The sequence below is a fragment of the Salmo salar genome, chromosome 16 (assembly GCF_965601325.2).
Source record: "Salmo salar chromosome 16, fSalSal1, whole genome shotgun sequence".
Lineage (NCBI taxonomy): Eukaryota > Metazoa > Chordata > Actinopteri > Salmoniformes > Salmonidae > Salmo > Salmo salar.
In genome coordinates this window covers 66880412-66893888 of record NC_138306.1, presented here as the reverse complement: position 1 = coordinate 66893888, position 13477 = coordinate 66880412, and the positions used below count along the sequence as shown (strand labels likewise).

The 13477-nt window shown below is 43.3% G+C and overlaps 1 protein-coding gene across 1 annotated transcript; it reads right to left on the bottom strand.

The window, feature by feature from the left end:
• Positions 1–1724: 1724 nt before the first annotated feature.
• LOC106574287 (NGFI-A-binding protein 1) lies at positions 1725–8995 on the bottom strand. Its single transcript, XM_014150082.3, has 7 exons — positions 8595–8995; positions 6764–7581; positions 6372–6505; positions 5913–6084; positions 5279–5447; positions 4369–4506; positions 1725–4079 (listed from the first exon to the last, which is right to left on the bottom strand). Exons 2-7 carry the CDS (start codon positions 7577–7579, stop codon positions 4003–4005), a joined length of 1506 nt encoding a protein of 501 aa, XP_014005557.1. The 5' UTR covers positions 7580–7581; positions 8595–8995; the 3' UTR covers positions 1725–4002.
• Between the last annotated feature and the right edge of the window lie 4482 nt (positions 8996–13477).

Below are 13477 nucleotides of genomic sequence, written 5' to 3'. Positions count from 1 at the left end.
AAAAAAAACTGTGATGGTGGTGCCAAGTAGGACGAGCACAGGTCAGCACTGACAATTGAATACATGCAGAAAATAAAAAATCTATTAGGCCATGGGATAGTTTACCCAAATTACAAAATTACATATTGGTGGTTATATTGGGGTTTCCAAAAATTTGGACCGCGACTCAATATTGATATTTAAAAAAAATTGCAATCCCACCATGTGAAAAAAGTGATGTAATCAACAGCCAATGTTTACTTTTTCATTGGGGCTATGACAGTCTATTAGTCAGTCTGACGGTACTTTTGACAGTATTTCCACCTGACAAATCATTCTGACAGTACTTTTGACAGTATTTGAATCTGAAGGAAGTATGGCTTGAAGTGAATGAAATGCATCAGAACGGTATTGGGAAGTTCAGAAGATCATCAGATCATTCCCCCCCAGTCTGATTTAGTGCCTGGTCTTGTCCACTCTGTTCTAATGAGTCCTGCATGGTTTTTGGGCATTGTAGAGGGAAACAGAATAGTATTTTGTAGCGTAAACGGTTCAAAAGATAGAGACACATTTGTAAGAAGAAAACAGAAATCTCTCTGTTTATTACAATCACTTTTAGCGTAACCCCGGTTCTATGAACCAAGCTCAATTTTATTTCAGCGTTTCTCCCGCGACCCTAATTTTCAAATGAGGTGACCCCACATTGGGCCACGACCCCTAGTTTGGGAAACAATGCTGAAATAAAACCAAAGCACACCTCGTCCATTGACTGATTACAGGGTAAGGAAACAAATGTGTCATTCTGTAATTTGGGTGAACTATCCCTTTAAACAAAGCAACCTGCTGGACTTTACACTCTGATGAAAACAGTTAAAATAAAAACAAACAAAGAATTAACTAATCAATCCTTTATTAGTTGCACTATTGGAGAAGATGAGGGGGTAATTCACTTGATACCCACCTCTGTTCAAGCACAGTTAGTTTCATGCTTTGTTAAAACGGGGGTGATGGCGCGTTCACCAGATCACACCCACGCAGTTTAGCAGCCGGGCTGAGCTCCCTCCCACTGCCTGTAGTGCCGCCGCCTACAATCACTATTGCCATGGCAACACATCAGTGACTTGCATTGGCAGGGAGGCCATCACATAGGGCTGAGACTGAGAGGATGGGAGGGAGCTACACGTGTGGGTGTTCAGTGATGAGTTGACCTGATCTCAGGAGAAAATCTGTGTGTGTGTGTGTGTGAGAGAAAGAGATGAGAGAAGCAGAGAGGGAGGAGAGAGAGCGAGGGAGTATGTGTGTGTGAGAGATGGAGAGAGAGAGAGAAGGCGAAAGAGAGAGAGAGAGAGATGTGAAGTATGAAAAGGACCTGCGTCATTGTGAGCAGAGTGAGTCATCGGGCAGTTTCAGAATGTTTTAATATAACGCTGATGCAAATGCTTTACCCCAGACAGCGGTTCATCATTCCATTCTTTTTTAAGAAGAGAAAGTGTTGTGACTGGGCCACATTCAGTCTGTCTGTCAGCACTCATTATACCTATAAATACCAGTATAGGTTCTCTGCCATGGAACATTTTAGCTGTCTAGCTGTAAAAAATACATAATAACAAAAAAAATGTAAATGTTGTTATTTTATCGCAGGACATAATAATAATAGATGAATATAAAATATTTTAACATAGAAAATATAAATGTTCCTTCTTTCTGTATCAGACATATATTATATCATGAATAAGAATAACAACCACCATAAAAAATAAAGTTTAATAATGTTTATGTGCTGTATAACAAATAAAATATATTAGTGTTTAAAAACAGGTGCATATCTACTGTGTAGGCAAGCCTAGGCTAACTCGATGACTTACGATAACAGTGACAAGAACACGAATCAATGTACTCTTAACATTTCGACTATCTATCACACTGCTGGACATGCGTTGGTCTGTGAACATTACACGACACTGATTAAACCAAACCAGTACAGAAGACAGGAGAAGCCACCTAGCACAGAACAGAACAGACAGTGGGCCCAGAAGGTATGTACTTAGTACTTAAACAGCACTTACAAAAGTATTGCATTTGTTGCAGTCTTATTGAGCTAGAGAGACTATTATTACAAAACTGTTGTGACTGCGGTGACCCCGAAAAAGACCAACAGACTCTAGAGCAAGACAGATTTACACATTGGAAACACAACATTAAACAACCATCTGAGAGCTAATTCTAACATACGAAACATCTGGAATTATACATTGGTGGTCACAGGTGAAACATTGGTAGGATCTAAGACTACTAGGCTAAGTAACATTAACATCTTATGATACCAGACACTTTCACTTGTTTTCTCTAACAACAGTTATTCGGTTTTTGCTCTACACACATAAACACTGTATAGAGATTGACACCAACACTACACTGACAAAACCCTGCTTTTGGGATTAGGCAAATATTATTGGAATACTACAGGCCGAATTGGCCCTGTCGGTCCTACACTGACGTATGTATTAAAACACAACTTTCTGGAGTGCAACAATATAACAGATTTTGACAGGGGAAGAAATCGATACAGTTAAATATCGGGATATTATTTTTGACAATATATCGCAATATTATTTTTGTGCTTGTTAGCTGTACATGCGCAAAAACTTGTTATCCATCTTCTTTTAAAATGGTGAGCCAACATCCTTTTGGGACTTTTATTCACATGACTGATCAAAACACCTTTTTTCATGACTCTCTCGACCCTCTGTAGCAGACACTGTGAGCAATATGTTTGGAACATTGAATCGCAATAAAATTGCAGTATCAAATCACAATACATATCGAATCGGCATCTAAGTGTCGTGATATCGTATCGTGAGGTCCCTGGCAATACCCGGCCTTAATAACAAACCAGGGGCCCTACTCAATAAAATGGGTAACTCAAATAATGTTGTGTTGAGGTTCAAATGTGTGTTCTTACAGTACAAGATCATGTGTTTGACAGACTTATCAGGGAAACTCGATTTGATTGACATACTGTAGGCCCCATTCCATGTCTAGGCCAATCCAGGGGCAGACTTGCCATCTGTCATTTCGGGCAAATGCCAGATGGGCTGGTAAATGTTTTGCCTAGTGGGCCTGTCTAAACAGTTTTTTTTTGTGCACAATTATCATGATCTGGCTAATAATGGGGGCCTCAAGGGAGAAAGAAACGGGCCGGTATGGGGGCCTTGATGATAGAAATGGGCCGGTGTGGGGGCCTCAAAGAAAAAAAATGCCAGGGCTGATTTTTGGTCCCAGTCCGTCCCCGGGCCAACCTATCCCATAACACTGATCTGAACTCTAACTGGAGATCTATACACAAAAAATTCTGCAGCCTCAGATTAATTTACAGTACCACTCATAAATACATACATTAGCAGGAAGCAAAACTATAACTCCTCCTATACAGATAGCTCTCTCTTTTCACCTCTGATTAAAACAGAATCCTACTGTACTCTTTAGAGTACATCAGTCACCCACCGATCGAACACGACAAGCCAAAAATAGCTTTGGGGGTAAAAAGAATACCATTTTTTCCCCGTTGTCTTTTTCATATAGCCTGATCCACCATCCTGACCTCTGCGCTCTTGTTTCACTTAACTTCATTCAAATTCATGTAGCGAAACAGAATGTAAGCTCAGGAGGTCAGGATGGTGGTACAAGGCTACTTTCCCTACCCATCATTCTTAAATAACATCATGTACATCAATCAATAAATACATAAAGACCTATACAGCATGAAAGGTATCCTGTGAAAGGACATCCATGTTCAGTTTTCCCCGTGACTGAACCTATGCTCTAGTCTTGACGCTTTGGCAAAAACCTTAGACAAAATTAAAGAAAATAAATGCTTTTTTTGAGGCAACGTTGGTTTCTTAAGGCTCTACTGTGGCTGTGCTTGCTTTAGTATCCATTGATTTGACTGAGATAGACGCTTACTGTAAAAAGTGTAACTGATGACTAAAACCGGATGGGGAAACAGACGAAGGGTGGGAGGCACTATGTGGAATCCTCTGGTTCTGATTTAATGGTCTTCCTGTCAGTGCGCTTGGCCGCTTGATGCGAGGATCCATTTTCTAAGGTAAAACACAAAGAAAATATCATCAGAATAAAACATGCAATGTGTTTTCTGATCATATACCTTTTCACTCATACTGTAGCTTGAATGTAGGCAGGTGTGTGCATGCAACAGACCATTACTAATACTCACTGTTTGTAGTGTGTATGTATGTATGTATGTATGTATGTATGTATGTATGTATGTATGTATGTATGTATGTATGTATGTATGTATGTATGTATGTATGTATGTTAATACATACGTGACTCAAGAGTGAACATACATTTGCCTGAGTGGTGCTGTACCTGTTGCTGGTGCTTTGGCCTCATCTGTGTTATGGTTGTTATGGTAACGTTTGAGCTCATTGGCTAGCTGCTTCCCCAGGGGAAGCTCCCCCTCCGCCACACTCTTACTTGCCACCCGCAAATTCATTGGTCGCTCGTCTGAAAATACACATAAACACAGACAAACATTAGGGCATGGATAATCCATTGAGATACACGCTGCCATATCACACGATCAATTCCAATGGCACTGCTGTTACAGCATCATACAAGAAGCTGCTTAGATGATACAAAAAAATGACATTAACATTCTGTCTCTCAAAATCTTTGCTGTGGGCCCGAGTTTATATGCCACTCGGTGCCCAAAAATATTTTATACTCTTCTTCTCATTCAACTTGAATAAGGTGCTTTTAATAGCTTATGAAGGAGAGACAGGATGAAAGAGAGAGAGACAGAGAGAGAGAGACAAAGAGAGAGAAAAAGAGAGCGAGAGAGAGAGGGAGATATGAGAGAGCGAGAAAGAGAGCGAGATCGAGAAAGAAAGAGAGAGAGAGAGAGACGCCCCTGGGCAGCAACATGGCGGGGGAAGTAAACAGTGGTGGGAGAGTTAATGACAGGTGCAGAGAGAGGATAATTATGGGTAACATGAATATAATGAGCTGTCAGGAGTATGGGCCGTGCGAGAGAGAAAAGGATGAAGATGGGATGAGTCCCTGAGGGTTGGCTAACGGCTTAACACAGTTATGATTCCTCCTGACTTTGACATGTGTGAAGAAAAAAACCCAGATACAACATGATTCCCTGACTTATAAAATAAGATTTGAAGGCTGGAAATGGTGATTAACAGAGCTGTGAATTTGGAGCGTGAGGATAGCACTCATGTACGAGCACACTCCAAAGAGAGATGCAGAAGACAGACAGTACCATTACCTTGGTGCTCTGTGCCTTTGTCTACCGACGTGCCGTTGGTGCCTGGAGCCTCACTGTGGTACTTCAAAGCCCCTGCAGGTATCCTCCAATCCAGAGCGTGTAACCTCTCCTGTACTGCAGCATCATGGAGGATCTCCATCTGTCTGGCTAACAGACGGTCCAACTGCACCTGTTAAAACACAATACATTTACAGTTCGTTAGCAAGTGCACCTACTCTTGTCAAAAAACATGCCTTCAGAAATGACCATGTAAAATAAACACGTCTCCTGTAATGTTTACTTTATTTAAAAAAATATATAACCCCGTTTTCTCCCCAATGGAAGCCAGCCGCACCAATGTGTTGGAGGAAACACCGTTCACCTGACGACCGAGGTCAGCCTGCAGGCGCCCGGCCCGCTGCAAGGAGTCGCTAGAGCGCGATGAGCCAAGTAAAGCCCTCCCCTAACCAGGACGACGCTGGGCCAATTGTGCGCCGCCCTATGGGACTCCCGATCACGGCCTGTTGTGATACAGCCCGGGATCGAACCCAGGTCTGTAATGACGCCTCTAGCACTGTGATGCAGTGCCTTAGACGGCTGCGCCAATCGGGAGGCCCACGTTCACATTTTATAATCCACTTTTCAGGCATGTTACCTGAAGGTTTCTCCCAACTACCTCCTCTCCTTTGGACTTGGCGCAGGCTAGCTGTTCCCTCAGTATGCTCTGTCTCATGTGGATGGCCTGCAGAGCCTCCTGGATGTCAAAGAGGTTCTCCTCTGTTTTTATTCTTTTAGGAGACGGCTCATCTCTGTCGCCGCAGCGAGACCTAGTGTGGAGAAGAAAATAAATTCCGTTTGTATGCAGAGAAACATTGAAAGATATGGAAAGCTTAGTCTGAACATGACATTAATCATAACATATGATCATTTACATAACTTAAAAATATGTCTGTAAAATGTAACACATTACAGTAATTAGTTACATAGTAATAACCAGGAGGAGAAAATGTATTTAGCAAGTAAATAAGTCACCCATGCTTCCCAACTTCCCTTAGCATTGTTAACTCTAACAAGCAAGGTTGCGTGAGGTGCAGTGGAGGAGAGTGGCTCTTACTTGCTGGTCCTGTAGGTGTATTTGTAGGTGACCTCTCTGGAGATCTGCCTGGCCAGACCAAACAGCTCGTCTCTACGGGTCAGTAGTACCATGTCTCTCATACACAGCTGGGCTGCTGCTTCGTTCACCGTCAGCTGAAAGACAGAAAACAGATGTTAATAAGTCATGTTGTCAACTATAACTGTAGATACACAATTCTGTCAGTGAACTCTGCTACTACCGATCTACTTTTAGACAGCTTAAGCAAGCGCGCACATTTTCTTCAGGTGATTTACCTTTTGTAGTTTTCTACCCTTTTTTGTGGAACTGAGGTTTGTCACTTTATATTGTATTGCCCTGCCACTGAGCAGACTAGCCTAGCACTGCAAAAGGATCCCATCTCTTATCCCTACCTCATGAAGCGTCAGTTGTTTGCCGTCCCTCCTCTTCGAGTCGAAGCGTCCGTAGATGGCGCTATACTTCCTGATCTCCTCCTCTCTCCTTGGATCATCATCACTCATATCAAAGATGTGGCTAATCATCTTGGCAAGTTTCTTATTGGTCTTCAGCTGCTCTTTGACCTCCGTGGGGTCGCTCTTGGCCAGGGCCGGGGTTATCCGGTCCACACACTCCAGGACAGACTGCAAAGCTGCAGCGTCAAGTGCCTCCAGACCCTCTCGGGGGGACGACGGAGACCCCCGGTCGGACGGAGAGAGGCTCTGTTCGCTGTCGTTGCTGTGACCTGACCAGAAGCGCCCCTCGCTGCCGCTCTGCAGTGGAGACCCTCCTGACACTCTGTCCCTGGCCACGTCCAGCTTTCCTGGATCCAGACATGTCGCAGCCATGATTTTCGGTACCTTGACATGGGTCTCGCCACGGGTGCTGTTGTTACCCCCTCGCTCCGCGCTGACTGGCGTGGGGGACCCCTCGGGTAACTTATAGACTGGTATACTACACACCGGTACAGATGTCAGGGGCTGATTAAACAACGTTGGATTGGTGACCCAGTCTCGCAGGGATTTCTGGAGCCTCCGGACGTGCAGGGGCTTGCTGGCCATGCCCACCAGAGCCATAATCTCTAGGAACTCCTCCTCCCCGGCCTCACAGAGCTGCTGCACGTCATCTCCTCCCTGCTGGATGAAGGCCTCATAGTAGTACAGCAGGTTGGCCCTCTGGAGGATTCGGTAGAGCTGCAGCTCCCCCAGAGTTCTGGGCAACGCCGCCGCCATGCCTGGGAGAGAGAACACAAGACGGGATGGGAGAGAGAACACAAGACGGGATGGGCAAGAGGTTCTGCCTGACAAGAGAGTGTTGGTGTATGTGTGTGTGAATGCGTGTGTTTTGGGGAGTGGGGGTGTGTGTGTCTTTGTGTTTGTGTTTGTGTGTGACTGACTGGCTGGCTGACTGAGAGAGGAAGAGGCACTCCCTCCACTTTGTCTGAGTTTCCTTTGTAAGTTCTGCAGTACTAGGGCTGCAGAAGGAAGAGGGGCGGTTAGCAGTTAGAGTCCTTAGTTGCTGATGGGACCACATGCCACAATCCTCCTTTGCAGCATGCGTAGGTGGCCTCTATCTCTCTCACACACACATAGGCCCCACTCGCTTTAGCCAAGGGATTGTTAGCTACCCATTTCTTGCAAGTTAGAGGACTATGTCACAAATAATTAGATATTGCTGAATTACCTTTAGTTAGGTGAATAAAATCATTTGATTATTTATCATCAATGTGAATTCAGAGACTGTTCGCAAACAACTGCACAAACACCACCTGCTAATCCACTATTCCTCAGTTCATGACAGGTCTGCACTTGCAGACCTTCAACTACTTGCTGTCAGATCCTCTGGGCAAAATGCAAAGCAACCTGATCAAACTCAACCTTCCACAGACCAGAGCAAATCAAGAGGCACACAAGACATCACAGTCACACAGGCGAATCAAGACAATACGATCATGGAATACTTGCACAAATCAATCTAGCTAAATAGAAAATAAAAGAAAATAAAAGAAATTTCGTTTCGAAACACACAACGAAAAAAGGTAAATGCAAAATGCAGTAACCCAGCACCAGACTAAATGTCACTCAAAACCGGTCTTGCAAGTAAATCCACATCAGGAAGATGAGTTAAAAAATACCATTGTCGGCAATAATAGAACAGTGCTGCAACATTGTATCAAGGCTACAACTTGTTACATTATTGTCATAGCCCAATAACATCTTCCAACTATGTATTTTAATTGCTACATACCTGGTGAACGTTGGTCCCCGTTCGTTTCCTTTATCTAGTTGTTTCAATGTATCAGCTACAGTATAGCCTGAACTGCCATAAACTGTAACTGAAGAAACTGCACAAAAATCGGTAGATCCAAAAGACGCTCTCTAATTTCCTAATAAGCGCGCTCTCTGGCCTAAAAAGTCCTCGCGTTTTTTGACAACGTTTGCCTTCCCTCCTTCGCCTCCTTGAATAGAAATACGATTGTGTTGAACGTCTCTAGACTAGATGAGTGTGAGCTGCCTGCTTGCTACCCTACCCCCCTCCTCCTCGGCTATTGAAATTGGGATATTCCGCGGTTGCTACAGTGCTCACTCCCACGCGCCTGCGTGACGCAAATCCTGGCGTGGGCGGACAGGGGCGTGGGAGGCTTCTGCATGGAATACCAAGCACCACATCTCAGCAGTGGCAGAGGCAGGCAGCGCCGGTCAACTGGGACCGTGTGAGTTGAGATTAGAGTAGACCCTAAAACGCCCTATAGGCTATATGACTGTACAGAAGTGTTGACATTTCAGATAGACTAAGGATTGGCTCATATCATCAATGATGTAATTACGTTCTTTGATCATTTCATTTCTTGATTTACATTTGTTTTTACTCCTTCACTCTTTGGATAAAACACATTAGTATATGCAAATTGATGTTTCTATGCAAACATTTATTTTGAGTTTCTTGCCATTTAGTGACTCCTTGTGTTTTACCCATCAGATTACTCTCAGAATTGAGGCAGTAAGTGGGAATATAGGCAGAGAGAGAAGGGGGACTTTGTCCTATGTGTGCATGGGAACCACAAACATTTCTCTAAGGACTTACACACACCCACACAAATCTTTGGCTGGCACCAGCCCCTTTCCTCCTTTCCAAATATACTCTCAGACTTGTGCATTGCCCATTTCACTTTGGGCGTGGACTGTCTACAATACACATAATCAACTCACAGAATGAGATGTTCATTCTGTGTCCTTCACTGTCATGTGAATATAAACTCTTATTTTCACATTATTATCACAAATTATAGAAAGGAGGAAGGCTTGCTCTCTCTAGAGACAACAGAAAGCTTCCTGCTTACTGTTATATTAACTCAATCTGCTTCTGTATCAATGAGCTATTTCTGGCAAGTAGGCCGTGCAGCCACAGCACACAGTACTGCCTTAGGGAGATGATGAGGCTTTGTTTTTATCCTGAAAAATTGATCTAGAATATATAGAATCTACACACACTGCTACTGAACAAACTCTCAGCGCACATTTCTTGTACTCATGAGAAAAGAGACTCAGAAGCATGATACACCTACTACCTACTATCTATATTTGCAGAGCTACTTTTTTCAGCTGCTAATTTTTTTAATGAAAAATTATAATTATGAGTATCTATTTACCAAGAAGATGAATTATCAGGATAATTGAGTAGAGGAGTATATACTGTATTTCCCATCCTTGTGAAGCTATGAGACCAGAGAACAGAGAACATAACTGACAAGCTACTATTTACAATAGTTTACTACGTTATATTTTATGAAGAAGATTAATGATGAGGATAGGTAATTGAGTCAGAGTATGCGTCCCAAATGGCACCCTATTCCCTATATAGCGCACTACTTTTGACCAGAACCCTATGGGGCATAGGGAATAGGTAGCCATTCGGGACACAGACAGAGTATAGGAGCAGCTGTTGTGTGGTTTTAATGTGTTTTCCATACAGCCAGGCAGGGCCAGGGTAACAGGGAACAGGTAAATTCAGCCCAGATAGTTTCCAGCAGCACACCCACTCCTTTAATCCTGTCTGTGGACGGCCCTGACCTGCCAGAGCCCACGCACGCACACACACACACACACACACACACACACACACACACGATTGGGGGGCCTTACATCAGAGGCCACAGGGCCACACACACACCCTCCGAATACACCCGGCATTTCTGCCATGCACCCTATTACAGGGCTACATATAGGCTATATATTTTCCATTGAATATGTCCACTTTTAGAGATGAGATAACATATATATTTTCCATTTGCCTCTAATTGTTTTATCGGTACTGTATTTCAGATTTATATACGTGTTCTTTTTTAAAAGTGTTCTGTACATTTTCACTGTTGTACCAATTACAAACACATTTCACCGACACCCACGCACGTGTGCGCTTGTCATCCCCTCGCCTTACCCTGTGATAACACCCCCCCACACACACACCAAAGGAAGCTTCCTGGTCTCAAAATGGTTAAGATGCTGGACATGAATAACACATCAATTAGAATATGATCAATACAATATTGACAGACATGAACACCTTTGTAGGTGTTAACACATTATGCATTACACACTATTACATTAGATAGTGAATAGCTTACTTTCAATATTCTGTTATTAAGTGAAAAAGAACATTTGTAGGTGAACCCTAAGCAGTATGTAATGTATAACACATTACTTTGTGTGTGTTTTTGTGTTCAATGCCATGAGCATCTTATGTCTTTGTCAACATGTGTGGGTGGAAGTGTGTATGTGGGCGGCAGAGTGTGCTGTGTGTGTGGGCGGAAGTGTGTGTGTGGGTGTTTTTTGTGTGGGTGGGGATTGTCTGAAAAAATAATAACAAGTACTACCATCTTAGAAATGATGTGGTAGTATTACTACAAAAATCTTCAGGCCATTTTTAGATCAATGTCACTATGTTGATTGTGCATCTATATGTTCATAAATGCAGCAGCTGAAAATTCAGTGAATTTTCCCAGTAAACAGCAATCTGTCTATACAAAACAGATACGCCAAACTAGTACCCAATGACGAATACAGAGGCAGGCTAGGAATGATCGACCCACACTCAGGGTCCGTAGTGGGCTTCTCAGAGTCATAATGAAACGAGATTACATTTCTAAACCCCGGGGGTTTTACCCACGTGGGTGGGCCTACGATCGCGCAGGTTCCAGAGACCCCCTTAACGCCCACTGCCTAGCCCAGCTAATGTGTGTCAAATTATCTTCCAATGTACTCACTCACTTATCCCCATCACGACTGGGCTGGCTCATAGGGCAGCAACAAAGGCTCTCCACTTCTGCCGGTCTTCGGACATCTTCCCCACTGTACACCAGCTCTGATGGTGTTGGAGCTCAATCTGCTAACGCAGATTGTGAAGTCATTCTACTCTTCCACACTGCTCTTGCTCCTTGGATCCTATGGCTTTGCACATATTTCTAACTATCGCCTCAGGCAGATGCCAAGTCTAGACTCATGTGCTCTTAAATGACAGTTTAATATGATCATTTATTTCAGAGACATTGTATTGTATTCTCAGTCTATCAAAAGATAACCCAGTTCCCTTTATAAAAACTAGTAGAAGTGATGAAACAAACTAAACAAACAAGAAAATGAGTAAAACTAATGTTGGTATTCTCTTTGAAGCGAAAGCCAGACAATTTTGCATGATTATTGCCGTTAAGTTTTTGATCTCAACCCAACAGGCATGAAAAACAACAGCAGACGCTAGGGATTAGGATCCCCCCACTCACACGCCCACCCGCAAAAACAAGTCCCTGACTCAATCACAAAACCTCAGCAACTTAGTTTGTCTCACATGTACTTTACAGTACTTATCATATGTACTTAACCAAAGGGATGGGTCTGTTTCTCTCTCTCTCTCTGCACTTGATAAGAAACTGACATACTAAGTGCTGAAATGTTAAGTCAAAGATCAACTGCTTAGACCTCAATGAACCACTACAGTACTTAGGCCTAAACGGTTGTGAAGTCATTCTACTCTTCCACACTGCTCTTGCTCCTTGGATCCTACGGCTTTGCTGCCCAACAGGGTATTGGTGGGAGTAACCATGGCTCTGAGCTCCCCTGCTGTGCCTCCTGCAGGCTAAGGCTGGGGCTGCTGTGGGCTGTACTGATCAGCCCACGGAGAGGCTGGCCCTGTGGGCGTTATGTATGGTTGTATTGATGACGGTAGAGACAAAGCCTCTCACTGTGTCACACAGGGCACTTTTTCTCACTCTGCAGGACATCCTGGGTCATGCTTAGTAGGGCACACAGACACCGTAGCAAAACTGTTTGCAACGGAAAACAACAATCTGTGCTCCAATTTGAGACATTCAGCTCGTAGGCCTAGGCTACCGCTTTCACTCTGTTGTAAAAACGTTTTGCACCAAGTTAACATGATCCTGGTGACTGTATGCGCTCTCATGTGTAGAACTGCATCAGTTTGGTTGGAAATCATAATCAGGCATTTTAATTTACTAGATGTTGTCAAAAGTTCCTAGGCCTACAATATACACAAAACACATAATACAAATATTAATTTAACTTGCACGGTGCTTTTCATTAAACAAAATAATCTCAAAACGCATAAAAAGCAAAAGAAACAAACACCACATTTAAAATTGATGGTAGAGACAGATATTGAATCTCTCTACTTGGCTTCAGATGAAAGGCTAGGAGTTGAGGCAGTTTGGATTGGAAAGGCAGTGTAGCTTCTGCGGAGTGAGGGGGCCTCGATGGTACAGCCAGAGAGAAACCAACAGTCTGAACATTCCAATAATCAATTCCCTGCCTCTCCGCTGTAGCACGTTGTACTATCCTGGAGTGTTTTTAAAAGATCACCTAGGCCTACACAATATCATACCTATCATTCCAATGATCAGCATGACTATTGTGTAGCTATTTCATCAGTGCAGCATTATCAGTGTACTGTGTAAATAAAGGATGCTGCTACAGTACTGCAACAGTCCCATGATGCCCTACTGAACATGGCAGCTGTTTGGTCCTATCATGTCAGAGTGTCCACACTACAGGCATAAATAGGACCAGTCCATGACTCAACACTTTCAGCAACATCATACGTACCCACAAGGCATTGCAGCA

Bases quoted from the DNA above. Each gene is read 5' to 3' on its own strand.
- LOC106574287 (XM_014150082.3), bottom strand. From the start codon at position 7,579: ATGGCGGCGGCGTTGCCCAGAACTCTGGGGGAGCTGCAGCTCTACCGA. The intron at 6,506-6,763 runs GTAGGGATAAGA...TCTGTCTTTCAG, and splicing joins AACAACTGACGCTTCATGAG to CTGACGGTGAACGAAGCAGC. The intron at 4,507-5,278 runs GTAATGGTACTG...GTGTATTTTCAG, and splicing joins CAAAGGCACAGAGCACCAAG to ACGAGCGACCAATGAATTTG.